General features: G+C 45.4%; 1 protein-coding gene across 2 annotated transcripts in view; it reads right to left on the reverse strand.

Moving 5' to 3' along the window:
• Lrmda (leucine rich melanocyte differentiation associated) overlaps positions 1-14038 on the reverse strand; it is a 1020626-nt gene that overhangs the window by 438989 nt on the left and 567599 nt on the right. The window contains exons 1-2 of one of the 2 annotated variants that reach the window (XM_036199535.1): positions 5128-5188; positions 4798-4924 (exon numbers count right to left, since the gene is read on the reverse strand). In XM_036199535.1, the coding sequence (XP_036055428.1) occupies positions 4798-4924; positions 5128-5132 (132 nt within the window). In that variant the 5' untranslated portion in view covers positions 5133-5188. Of the gene's footprint in view, positions 1-4797; positions 4925-5127; positions 5189-14038 lie in introns of those variants that run through there. The other variant, XM_036199534.1, reaches the window with a different exon arrangement.

Consider the following 14038-nt stretch of genomic DNA (forward strand, 5'->3'; position numbering starts at 1 on the left):
CCAGTCCCCTACTTGGGGTTGAATATTCGGAGATCACATGACTGAGATCAACACAGAAGACCTCAATGCTGCTGGTGGACAAGCCAGAGAGAGAGAGAGAGGGGGGGGGTGCGTGTGAGAGAGAGAGAGAGTGAGTGTGTGTGTGTGTGAGAGAGAGTGAGTGTGTGTGAGAGAGAGAGAGAGTGTGTGTGTGTGTGTGAGAGAGAGAGAGAGAACAGAGAGAGAGTGTGTGTGTGTGTGAGAGAGAGTGTGTGTGTGTGTGTGAGAGAGAGTGTGTGTGTGTGTGAGAGAGAGAGAGAGTGAGTGTGTGTGTGAAAGAGTGTGTGGGTGTGAGAGAGAGTGTGTGTGTGTGTGAGAGAGAGAGAGTGTGTGTGTGTGAGAGAGAGAGAGAGAACAGAGAGTGTGTGTGTGTGTGAGAGAGAGTGAGTGTGTGTGTGTGTGTGTGAGAGAGAGAGTGTGTGGGTGTGAGAGAGAGAGTGTGTGTGTGTGAGAAAGAGTGAGTGTGTGTGTGTGTGAGAGAGAGAGAGTGAGTGTGTGTGTGTGAGAGAGTGAGTGTGTGTGTGTGTGAGAGAGAGAGTGTGTGGGTGTGAGAGAGAGAGAGTGTGTGTGTGTGAGAGAGAGAGAGAGAGAGAGTGTGTGTGAGAGAGAGAGAGAGTGAGAGAGAGACAGAGAGAGAGACAAAGAGAGAGAGAGAGAGAGAGAGAGTGTGTGTGTGTGTGTGTGTGTGAGAGAGAGAGAGAGAGAGAGAGAGAGAGAGAGAGAGAGAGAGAGAGAGATTGAGAATACTGGCAGGGGTGGGGGGGGGGATTCTAGTCCATGGCCTCTGGTTAATTACCTAGCCATCTAAATGAATCAAAGGAAAAGGTGTGATAGGAATACATATCAAAAGAACAAGAGAGGAAGAGATGACCTGAGACAGCCAGGCTCTTGGATAGCCCAGGGCAGGGCTCCAAAGAAGCTAAGGACTGAGCCCTAAGTGAACAAGAGGTGATAAAAGGAAGGCAGAGGGGGAGGGGTAAGAAGGACTTATAGAGATGGGGATGGATGCCTTCATTGGTGAACTGACATGATGGTTTCCAGCTGCTTCAGGGTCTGGACCCTGGAAGCTCTTCTGTGAGCAGAATTCCTGAAGTCCCAGCTGGAAGTAGGGCCTTGCTACAGCTGGCTCTGACTCCTCCCACATGGAAGTCCCTCTTCTTGCAAAATGCTTGCTTCTCTTTTGCATTTCAGAATCTGGGATGGGGGGGTGAGGGGTATGCTCAGAGTCAGCCTAAGTGGGGTCTAGATGAAGTCATTCCTATGGCAATCTGTGTGTCTTCCAAAAGTTTGCCATCTCTGAGTTTTCTAACAAGCAAACAGCAGCAACAAAACAAACAAAAACAAAGGAGATTTATTTGCCAGCGATGCCCGACTCATAGAATGAGATTAGAATATAAAAGTCTAAGAAATACACTCTGCTCTTGGTGATGATGGCTTTAGTCAGATAAGAGTGTTTTTCATATTTTTCTAGGATGATGTCATAGTAGTTTTTGTCAACTTGACACAAACCGAGCCATACCAGGGGAGATGGAATCTCAATGGGGGAAGCGACTCCATCAATTACTAATTGATGTAAGGGGTGACAGCATCCTTGGGTGACAGGGTGGGCCTGGGCTGTGTCAGAAGAGGGGTTGAGAGGGCCAGTAGGATGCTTTATCATGAAAATGAATAAGATCTCATAGAGACGAGATACCAAGGCTGGTGTAGTAGACAGCGATAGAAATGAGCTGTTCTTTGTATGCACACCTGTGTCATCACGCCCATTTGTTCTGCATTTGGTATGCAACCTGCTTTCAAAATATAAGTAGGACTTGCAAGCACTTGTGCACCAGGGCCTGTGCCCTAGAATAATCCTTTCAAGTATGATGGTGCATGCAGCCCATTAGAGATAAGCGGTTGAGCCAGCAGCCAGCGCTAATTGCACAGGTTGAGGCTATTTTAGACTATCTAGCATGGGTTAAAAAAAAAAATCATGGCTGCCTGAGTGACACAAAATAAGACCATCAGAAGAACCATCCAGCTGAGCCCTGGTTCCCATAGAATTGAAGTGCGGAGAACATTTGTTGTTCTGTGGAGTGGATCATTACGCTACATGAGCTAGCTGACGGAGCCTGTGTCTGGGGTATCTCCTGGGACAACACTAACCTTGTGCAGGACTGAAGCATTTTCACAAGCAGGGAATTTTAATCTGAAAAGGCAGGGTCAGAGTATTAGACCAAGAGGAGGGTATCCAATGTTGTCTGCTTTTGCCCACCTTGTAGACTGTGACTTCCAGATCAAATGGATGGGGAAGCTGATTTTTGCCATGGTACCAGTAGATTGGGAGGGAAAAAGAAAGAAAGAAAGAAATTGCATAGCAACCTAAGTGGACATAGCAACCTGAATGGACAACACTTACTGGATCTGTACCACTGAATATAGGATGCTCTACAAAAACATAGTTATCTAATTGGATTTTCAGCAACACAGTGACTTCCCAGGATACCCCTCCTTACTCTCTTAGCATTACCACCACAGTTCACGTAAGTTAAGGCACAGAATAGGAAAAGGACTTCACAAAAGATAGTCAGTCTCCCTGCACTCTGGATCCCAAGAGGCCTACCAATCTCTGTGCTGAGAATAAAACCAACCTATATCTTTAAAAGTGAAGAACAGGCTCTCAGAAGATGACCAGGCCACACAGCTAAAGATGACCAAGAGGACATATGAAACTAAGTCCATGGACTGTAACACCCTGCGGTGACACAAGACACAAGGCATGAGCTGAGTGAGGTCCAAGCCAGGAATGGTATCACCTAGAGTTCAGCCTAATGATCCTTCTCCCCTTGATCCAGTTGCATATGAAGCCCAGCTGATCACCCAGGACAGCGGAGGAAGCCGTAGACTACACAGAATACAGCATGTTATCAAATGATGACTTGGAAAATCAGTTGCCCAAAGGATGCATGAAGGAAGACCCCACCAAATTCCATTATGACACATCTGTGAACTCACTTGCAAGCCCTCTTGCTCTGCCTCTCCTGCAGTGTCCACTGACAATGGCCATGGTGCATATTTGAGAAGCACTAATTGTTGATGCCCCACTCTCAAACTCCAAGTGTTTCAACTCCACATCTTTTGCGAAGTTCTTAAGTCTTAAAGGTAGAGGCCATGATAGGATGACTTAATCTATTGATAAGAACAGACAAGAATGTCTTCTCTCCCACCCATTTCCCCTCTCCACTCTGCCCCGCCCCAATGTAAGAACAGGCAAAGGACTCCTCACCAAAGCCCCTCTCATTCTGGGCTCCGCTCTCAGACTCCCAGCCTCCAGACTATGAGTGACAAATGTTTGTTTGTGGTTTCCCAGTCAACAGTATTCTGTCATAGCAGCAAGCGCTGACTGAGACAATATTTTACAGAATAAAGAAAATATTAACATACAGCTGGAAGCACCAATGGGGGCTAATAAATAATTTTGCAAAGCATCCTAAATGCTGTTATAAACATGCACACTGAACTTAACATATGAATCTGTTTTTACTTGATAACCAGGAGGGAAAATGCTGGTTCTCTGTTTCTAACTTGCTGTGTGAGTGGGAACAAGTGATCGACATCAATAAGCCAGGCAATCAGGCTCCAAGTCCAAAGCTCTGCAGCAGAATCAAACCAAACCACGTCAAACAAACAAAAAGACACTCTGGATACAAGCATGGCTGAGCTTGAATTCAGGTCTCCACCTTGTTCGTTGTTTGACTGGGAGGGTATATGTAACCTTAGTTTCTAAGACTAGATAAATTGAAAACCTATACACTCCTCATTGGTCCTGGTAAGAATGAAAAGTAGGGGGCTTAAAGTCCCCAACACAGTGCATGGCTTCCCATGAGTGTTCAGTGTGAAACTAGTGAAAATGAGTATGTTGTTCATCCCACAAACATCTGTGGAATGTGAACTCTGCCAGGCAGAATTGTGTACGGGAAGGATCAAGAAATGCCTGCCTGTGGAGCTGGCATCCTAGTACCTGGTAACCCAGAGCACTATCATTAGAGGGGTCATGTCCCTATGCTGTTAGAGAAGTCTTCTGATGTATTCTCACTTTAGAATCAAGGGTGGTTAGCTCCTAATTCCCATGCCAGAAAGGGCAGATACTCAACTACTCAAAGTAGGCCATAACCTACCATGGATCTCATAGGCCTGTCATCAGCTCAAGGCTGTATCCACAGAGAGTGAAGAGCCTGACCTTCACACCTCTCCTTCCACCTCAGCTCTTTCTCCCTTCTTGATTTCCACAACTGTTCCCCAAACCTGCATCAAAACTCTTCTGGAAGCCTGAGTCAGCTTAGCGGCATTACCCATGACTAGCCACCAGAGGTCGCCCTCCCACACAAGCCCAGGCAAACAGAAGCAGCTTTTCCTCCCAGGCACCCGTGACATTATTTTCTTTCTCTATTTTTATCTATTAAAAAGATTTCCTCACAGCCATAACTTAGATCTCTACACTAAAATGGAGCAACAGAAATATATAACGGTGCATTTCATTTATAAATGACCTATAATAAATTACTCTGAAGTGTCTTGAGTGCCAGAAGACAGAATGCTTTGTCTGCCCACCGACTGTATTTCACATACTTTAATTTAGCTGACACATAAAACTCATTTGACATTTTGCAGGTATTTTTTGCGGAGAAGGGTGTGGGGGTGGCAGAATGGGGACCCCTGTGGAGCTGGGCGGCAAGTGGGGTGCTGCGGGGATCTTTTGCTGGCTGCCAAAAAGGATATTTGGTTCTTGTTGAGGGTTAAGGTGTGCAAGTGGGGTAACCGTGGCAACACGAGGTCGTCACCGAGTAGATTGTTGTCTAAGATGAGTTCCTCCAGGCTCCTGAATGCACTCAGTCCTTCCAGTGACCTGCAATGACAAAGGCAGGGAGAAAACGATCCTGCAGTGAATCAGAGAGGCCATTATGAGCCGAAATAAATATTTTAACCTTCCCTTTCAGAGCTGGGAATAGTTTGGGCTTGGTGCCTGTCAGCGGAGTGAATGACAAGAATTAGTAGCAGGGAGCCCGGGTGGGGGCGGAGGGGGAGAAGGGGGCCCCCGCTGGCACTCACCGCATCCTTCACGAATTGCCAACATGAAGGATGAGGGTCACTTATTGAGAAGCCAGGATCCAAAACAAAGGGCTTCAGATACGGCCTGCAGGATAAATTTGTCAATGTCTTGTGCCTTCAGGCACCCAGCCTGGGCTGACCCTAACCTCCATTCCCAAGATAAATAACTCTGTCACAGTTCACCTTCATTCCCTGGACACAAATTTAAGCTGTCATCCATCATTCCTGCCTAGAAATCTCATACCCCTCTTACAATAATAAATATAACTTCAAGTATCATTTCTTAGCTGTTCTCCTCTGGACAGTCATAGGGGAAATGGCCAGGAAGGGGCTTTTCTCTCCCTCACATCCTCACATGCGTGGGCTCTTTTTTTTTTTTTTTTTTTTTTTAACTAATCACTTAATTTGCTCCTGCCTAGCATCCCCATGGCTGCATGACAGGGAGGAATTACATAATCACTCCAGGCCCAGAGAAAGCTTTTTCTTCTTTCATTATTTCTTTTTACTTGGTTTTGGTTTTGTGTGAGGACAGGGGGCTGGGAGAATTTCTGCTTCAAAGCCCCTGGTCTCAGGTTCTAATTTATGGAAGGTGGATTTGTTTTTTTCTTTAAGCGTGGAGTATAACAACATAGATTTTTGAGCAGTAAATAAAAAGGATTAAGTATCAGGTTCAAAGACAAAAATACTATGACAAAAAGGAAAAGGTGGTCCTGTTTACTCATGTAGTCTGAAATTAGCTTTCCACATAAGGGGCTCTCGTGAGTGTTTGGGGTGGAAGGGAGTGTGTGAGGCAGTTGTGCACAAATGCTTGCCCAGGCACACACGGATGGTAATTAAAGTGAGCCAAAAGTCTCAGGGCTGGCGCAGACTCCGAGCTTGTTCACCTGCCAGGCCCAGGAGATGTGCTGGGTTTGTACAGGCTGGGGCTGGCTGAGCCAAGGAGGGAAGACACACACTCAATCCCTGGCTAGTTGATAAAGTAGAGCAGATCAGGATGGTGTCCCACGTGCTCTCTGTTCACTGATTGCACTAAGGCCCTGTCATCTTGTGTGTGTTCTGGGTGTAGCACAGGCAGGCAGTGACATTCAGCCTGGGAGCTTTCCCAAGGTGCCATGGCCCTCTGGTGGGCTTTCTGACAGAGGGAGCGAGTGTGGAGGGAGGCCTCCCCTTGAGATGGGTAAACCCAGAGTTTGCTCCCATTGGCATGGCCTGTGTCTCACAAACCTGCATGTGGTCCCTCCCGCTCTGACTCCAGCACCCAGAGCACAAGGGCTCTGAAGTTAGTGCTCCCTGCTGCCGGGGCCAACACAAAGCCCTGAAACCTGTGTGTACTTTGTTTAGGAGTCATCCCATTTCATAGACTTCTAGAAGGCAAAAACAAAACAAAAGCAAAAACTCCCTCCCTTTCGGGGCTTAGGAGTCTACATGGGGCTTGGTCTGGTGTTCTCTAACTCCCTGCAGCCTGAACTGGGGCAGACTGAAAGCCTGGCTCTATGTGTCTCCTAGCTCAGAGGATTTCAGGAAGACTGAGGGGACATTTCTGCACAGTGTCTGGCTCCTGCTCCTCTCCACTGAAAACACTGACTATATTCCCAGTCAGTGTCACCTCCTCCTGCCATCCATTGGTTTAATCCCAGAAGCCATAGAGAGTAAAAGACTGGAGGAATCATAGCCACTGGGCCCATGAACAAACCCAGTGTGCAGGGAATCCTTGGGCTCTCCAAAGCCCTAGGCTCTTCTCTTTGTTTGTTGTTTGCTTGTTTGTTTACATCTGGTACCCATAGATCCTTGGTTGGCCTCAAACTCATTATGTAGCCAAGCATGACCTTGAACTTCTGATCCTCCTGCTTAGACCATCCCAGTATTGGGGTTCTGGGCATGCTCCACCAGGCCTAGTTGTGGGTTTCTGGGGACCAGAATAGAAAATCAAGTTCTCTACCAAAAGCGCCACAAGCTCCCACCACACACACACCCACACACCCCACCTCCTCCCGTCAGAAAGCTACACACACACACACACACACACACACACACACACACACACACACACCCCACCTCCTCCTGTCAGAAATCCTTCTGGGCAGCTAATAAGTCCTCTGTGCATCAGCATCAAATGGTATGCAAATGTTGTATTTCTATCATGAGAACCAGCAAAGGGCTCACTCCCTTCCCAGACTGTTTCTGAGGAAGCATAAAACAAGAGGGATATCACATGAAGAGGGGCAATGCCACTACCCCACGAGGCACTGCCCCCGCTCCCCAGGCTGCTTCTTGGGCCCCAGAATCCAGGCTGTATGTCAGGGAAGAGTCCCACCAAATCCCAGGGCTCTGGCCTGCTTTCCAGATTGTTTTCTTGCCTGTGACATTGTTAGTGCTTAGTAAAGGGAGAGCCAGGTTATACGGGAGGGTGCTGATGAATACAGCCTAGTCGGCATCATGGGCGTCAGCTCTTGGGGATGTGTTCCACTAAGCAGAGAACTGAGGGGCCGGAGGCAGGAGGTTCAGGACACCATGAGGGAGAGGCACCAGGGAAAAGTATTTGTGGAGTTCCAAGGGCACGTTGGAAGCCAGCAAAGAGGCAGCTGAAAAGAGCTTCACGTTTTTACTATGAGCTTTTTCCCAGTGACTGTTAAAATTGTTTTCCAAAAGAAATGATCAGGAAGGGGTGTCCTGCCACCATCTTTGAGGTCATATCCCCCACACCCAATTCTTGCAGGTAGATATTTGCTGTTGTACAAAATGGCAAGGTTAAAAAAAAAAGGTGTCAAAAGTCCAGGCACCCCACTTCCTTAGCCCAGGATGGTGCTGGTAGCTTACAGGGATGATAATATGGTCTAAGCTAATGTGTAAACTGCAAAACACAGCCCAAAGTGAGAGGCTGACTGTCACTCTGGGGTTATTTCTGAGAGGCATGGGCTGGAAGCTGGAGGGAGTCACAGGGTTCTTACACTACTGGGAGAAACCAGTAGAGAGAGTACAGAGGCACCCCACGCTGGGCAGGGGGCACCCAGGTGGGACCACTCCAGGGTAAGTGGTTTGTTCTGTAAATCTCATCAACCTCTCCAGATCAGGTTGCAAGCGCTTCCTTTCCTCTGCACCAGTAGTAAAGCTGGCATGACCACACCCTAGGTACCATCTTGATCACCCTGCTCACTGGGCTCTCTCAGGAGCTTGTGGTTGTCCTGGGAAGAGTCCCAGTGCCTTTTTCGAAGTCACATCAAAATGACAGACCATCACAATGCATTTGGCTCGAGTGGAGTCAGACAGAGGGAACTTTTAAGTTTCCACTGTAATTAACCCTATCCTCGTTAAGATAATTATGATCAAGCTTCCTGTCACAGTTAATATCCCACCATCATTGCCCGTGGCTCACACACTGCCCTCATTAGCCTATAGAAACAGCAGTGCTAACGAGACAGCTCTGCTTTGCCCAGGCTAGGCCAGCGGCTGGAGGCTGACAGGGCTGGGGGCATGGCAGCACCTTCCTGATCTCTTCAGATACTGGGTGGATGCAAACTCAGCCTTCTCGGCCTTTTCCCTTGGGAACTGGCCACTTTCAAGGATGGTAATCAGAAAGACCAGGAGCTGGGGCAGGGGCAGGGGTGTCTGATCCAGCTCAGCAGTACTCACTCATCCCTCCCCACTACCCTTTTGCTAGCACACAATCAGCAGAACACGGTACCATGAAAGTCACCAGAGATGACTTTACCCAAGCTCCTGGTGTCTCGTCAGCTTACAGGCTCTGCCAAAGGTTAGGTCTCGGTTCCCTCAGCTGCCAGTCTAAACCAGTAGTGACACTTGTGTCTAGTACAGAAAGGGTAATGTATAGTGAGGACAGCTCACCACAGACCTATGTGAGGAGTACCTTGTCTTTGGCTTTATCCTACACCCAAACCATGATGTTCCCAAGTCAGCCGACGAAGTAACACCTCTGCTCACAACTGTACCTGCCCCTGCAACATAGTCATCTGAAAAGCCAAACCTGCATGACAGATCCAGAGCAGATAGGCCCTGGACAGGCCATGCCCAAAACCTAGCACACATGCCCCAAACCTACCACATGCTCAAAACCTACCACCCAGGTCAACTGCCTTATCTTAAGGGCGAGTCATTATCTTCCTAGAACTCAGTCTGCCCAGTCCTGAGCTGAAGAAGGGAAGTTAGTGTGATTTCCACTCACCTGGATAGCTATCGGACTCACAGAGGACTCAGAGTTAACTGCTAGCCTATACGGCTGCCCAGCCCAGGGCTGTGAGTCTAATAAAATAACCCTAAGAAGCCCAAGGAACAGGCAGGGGGCTAGCCCAGCAAGCTGCCAGTGGTGAGGGGGCAATCCCTGTGGGAATCCTTGTCTTTAGCAGTGGGGAGATGAAAAATTGTGTAGTCCTATACCATGCCTGGGACAAAAACAAAAACAACAACAACAACAAAAAAAACAAAAACAAAAACAAAACAAAACAAAACAAAAAACCCAAATCTGAATACTTTCTTACCATCTCGTAAACAGACTCACCTCGGAGACCCTTCCTATTATCTGGCTACTCTCAGACCTCTCCCTCCACTGACCTATATAATCTTTATAATTTAGCAACTAGGTCATTGATCTCTAGTGACCACAGCATGGGGCCAGCATGGGGCTCCCACAGGCCGGCGTCTGCTCTAATTGGTCAGTGTAGCGGTTCAAGGGTCTGAGTGCTATCACTGAGGACAGAAACGATAATTTGGTCCCGCTTTATTTACACACCTGGCACGCAGTGGCTATTAGAGAAATCTGAAAGTGAACTTCCCACAGAGACTGTGGTCAAAGCTACAAGGCCAGGCCGAACAGTCCAGAGCTCACCCCTAGGGAGTAAAGAAAGACAGAGGGAGTTGGAAGGGATGATGGGACTGGTCAAGGTTTAGTTAAGGGACCCAGCACAACATGTGGGTCTGAGAGGGGTGTTCTATCTGCCATATGACTCTCATCATATCCTATTTAAATTGTTGCATGGATGTATGGGTTGACGGATAGGCAATCAACAGAGAGAGGTGATTGGTAATGATAGGTAGATAGATGATAGACTACTATATTTAATACAGTATATATCATCATTTATTATCCTATATGCTTGGCTCTATAATTTTGTTTTTCTCTCATTCAGGTCACAAAGCTACACACATACACATATACACACACACACAATGTAATAATATAGATCAAATACTATGTAACATGTCTGTAAGAATAAGAGGTAGCAGAGGCTCTATGATTTGTAATATAGGGTATATTAACGGCAAGTGGCAGTGTGGGACATGGATTTAAGGTCAAGTATGAAGTCCTGTGGGATATCCTTCATGATGCATAATTCCTGAGATGTATAAGATGAAATTCATTGCTAGGAAGTTGTGATTCAAAGGCAACACCAGTGAAGGAAACCAATGAAGCTAACTAGATTTGAAAGTCTCATGCTCAGTATCTAAGAGTACTGAGCTATCTTCCAAATATGGTACCTGAGAAATGACCTAGAATGAATACGAGCCAGAGTCCAGAAATAGGGTTTTCACTGTCTCGTACTTGAAAGGAGAAGTAAGCAGGTAGACTCTCCAATCTTTGGATCTCTAGGCTCCATATTAATCTACCTGGGATGCCGGTCCTCTATATGAGAAAATACTTGCTTGCCTTAGGACACAGCAGATAACATCTCTGATATCCCATCCTGTGACCTCTGTGCTCTTGCTACCTGGAAGCTTAGAACTAAATTCTGAGGGGCCCACCTACTAAAATCTAATCATTTGTGACCTCTAATATCTGCTTTCTAATACAATTCTTAAGGATTATAGATTTATAGCATTGGTATTTTATTTACCTATGCAACATGTTTAAATTGGATTGACTGTAATACAGTAGTTCAAACCTTTTGCTGATAGAAGGAAGCCTATTAAGAACACAGTATTTCACGCATTCTCACACAGTTACTGTGCGCAGCGTGTGTGTGTGTGGGGGGGGCAGCACAGATTCTGTGAGACCAGCTTTCCAGGAGACACTTGCTGAGGAAGGAAAACGATACATAGGGTATCCAGAGTCAAGTGGCTTCCAAGAAACTTTTACCAATATCCTTGTAACAGAAGACAAAGGGTCAGCGAGAAAATGACAGCTTTAGGCAGAGTCACAAGCAGTTCAAATTGAGCTGGGCATGGTGGCACACAGCTGAGACACCAGCTGGCAGGAGTGGAGGCTGAAGAATCAGAAGTGCAAGCTTACCTTCCTTGGATGCATAATGAGCTTGCAGCCAGCCTGGGCTACATGGGACCCAGTCTTAACGACCAGAAACAAAGGAAATTCCCAGTGGCTCAGATTGCAGTAGAGGCAGGTTCTAAAGGCTATAGTTTTCTTCCTCTCTCCCTTCCTCCTTCCCTCCCCCTCCCTCCCTCCCTCTCTCCCTTTCCTTCTTTCCTTCCTTCCTTCCTTTGCCTCTCTCTCATTTTTTTTTTGTTTTTGTTTACCAATGACTTGTCTTAGGACATGTTTAACACACTTATGATTGTGAAGAGCCTGGAGAGATATTAAGAAAGACATACTGAGCTGGAGAGATGGTTCAGTGGCTAAGAACACTTCCAGAGGACCCAGGTTCAGTTCTGAGCACCCATATGGTAGCGTGCGCGCGCGCACACACACACACACACACACACACACACACACACACACACACACACACACACCTCACTGCCTCACTGTAACTCCAATCTAGGGAATCTGATGCTCCCTTCTGGCCTCTGAGGGTATTGCACACAGACGTAAATGCAGGCAAAAAAGAGAGAGAGAGAGAAAGAGAGAGAGAGAGAGAGAGAGAGAGAGAGAGAGAGAGAGAGAGAGAGAGAGAAACAAAATAAAATTAATCTTTTTAAAAAAGAAAGATGCATTAGGTTGCAAGATGGCTGAGTTAGAATTAACGAGTATATCAGTCCAATCTAGTGAATTTCCAGAGCTCATTCAGTTACAGATTTAAAGACCAACAACCAAAACCTATACCTTTAAAAATCAATAGGCAAAGGAAAATTGGTCAGTATCTATGGCCCCTCTAACAAGCCTAGGCTCAAGATCATTATTACAGGAAGAGCATTAATGAATCAGTGCAGAAAAGCTAAATTCCTAGTTGAAAGATAAATAAAAATAAACAAACAGAAAATTGATAAATAATGGAAATGTGGGAGAAAAAAATTTTCCCTCACCAGGATATTAACTCAAACCAAAAGATATTCCTATTGTTCCCTTAAGTTTGCATATGATTTTGTGAAAAGTTCTAAGTAACAGACCAACACAGTACTTGAGGGAAAGCAAGGTTCTTATGATCTTTCTAGATACTACTTAATGTTAAAAGTTAATGATTAGAAACGATTGTTCCAGGCCTAACAATTGATGCACTAAATATCAAAGATGTATGCGTGGCATGCATGCAAAGAAGTTCACTACATCTGCATCATCAATATCATTATTATCATTACTATGTTTTCATGTGTGGGGGGGATGTGTGTGTGTGTGTGTATGTATGTGCGTGTGCAAGTGTGTGTATTCATGCTTGTGTGTGAGTGTGCAGATACATGTAGAGACCAGAGGCCAACCTCAGGTGTTATTCCTCCTGAAGTGTCCACCTTGTTAGTTGTGACGAGACCTCTCACTGATACCTGCAGCTTCCCAGTTTCACCAAGCTGCTCACTTACTGCTTCAGCAGGGGCATCACAACTGCAAGCCTCTCTGCCCAGCCTGTTCATGGAGTGCTGGGGACTGAACTTGGGTCCTAAGGCTTGCTCAACAAGCACTTTCCTGACTGAGCGCTCTCTCTCTCTCTCTCTCTCTCGTGCTCTCTCTCTCTCTCTCTCTCTATCTCTCTCTTTCTCATCCCCCAACCTCCATCAGTCACCCTTTTTTTTATATCTTTTTCTTATAAGATATTACCATGTGATCCAGTCTAGGGTCTTTTTTATGTTGTTGTTTTTTTTGTTGTTGTTGTTATAAGATATTACCATGTGATCCAGTCTAGGGTCTTTTTTATGTTGTTGTTGTTGTTGTTGTTGTTGTTGTTGTTGTTGTTATAAGATATTACCATGTGATCCACTCTAGCTTGGGGCTCAGGATCCTCCTGCCTCTGCCTGGGTCTGCAGGTATGAGCCAGCATGCTTGGCTATAGTATTGTTCATAACAACCTCAGCAACATAACCATCCAACGACAGAGAGATGATTAAAAACAGCCTAGTATATCTGAATAATTAAATACCACACCACAATTAAAATTTTTACAGACAGATATCTAATGAGCCAGTAGAATTTCATGCTATATATTTATGTACCTAAAATTAAATTACAAGAACTGTGGTACACACACCAATAGCTCATGCATGGAAATTAAAAGCTATTCATAGGCTCTCCTCCATTTTCCACACAACTGTTATCTGTGCCATGTTTCTGTGGGTGTTTTCTTCCATGTTGATTGCTAGGAGTCATCAAAGCAGTGCTTATTAACTGTTTCTCATTATTAACTGCTATCAATATGTAATTTAATACCTAGAGACTTCATAATTCAGTATGTATGCAAACTCAATTAAATGCATATATTTGTATATACACATACATATAAACTATGTAGTATACTTGCATATTTATGTATGTATATGAATGCATATATATATATATATATATATATATATATATATATATGCATCCATGTCTATGACTATATCTCAAATATACATTTTAAGCCTTCTAGTAATTTGCATTTTACTATTTTCTCCAGTTACTTCATTTTCTATTTCAAGTAAGTACTTTATACTGAGGAAAATCTCTAGTAAACATTACTTTGATTTTCATCGATTGTTTTTGTGCTTTGTGTAAGTTAGGTAAGCAAGCTTTAACTAGCCGTGGTAGAGCTAGTTAAGG

This window comes from Onychomys torridus, chromosome 9 (assembly GCF_903995425.1).
Source record: "Onychomys torridus chromosome 9, mOncTor1.1, whole genome shotgun sequence".
In the NCBI taxonomy this organism is placed as follows: domain Eukaryota; kingdom Metazoa; phylum Chordata; class Mammalia; order Rodentia; family Cricetidae; genus Onychomys; species Onychomys torridus.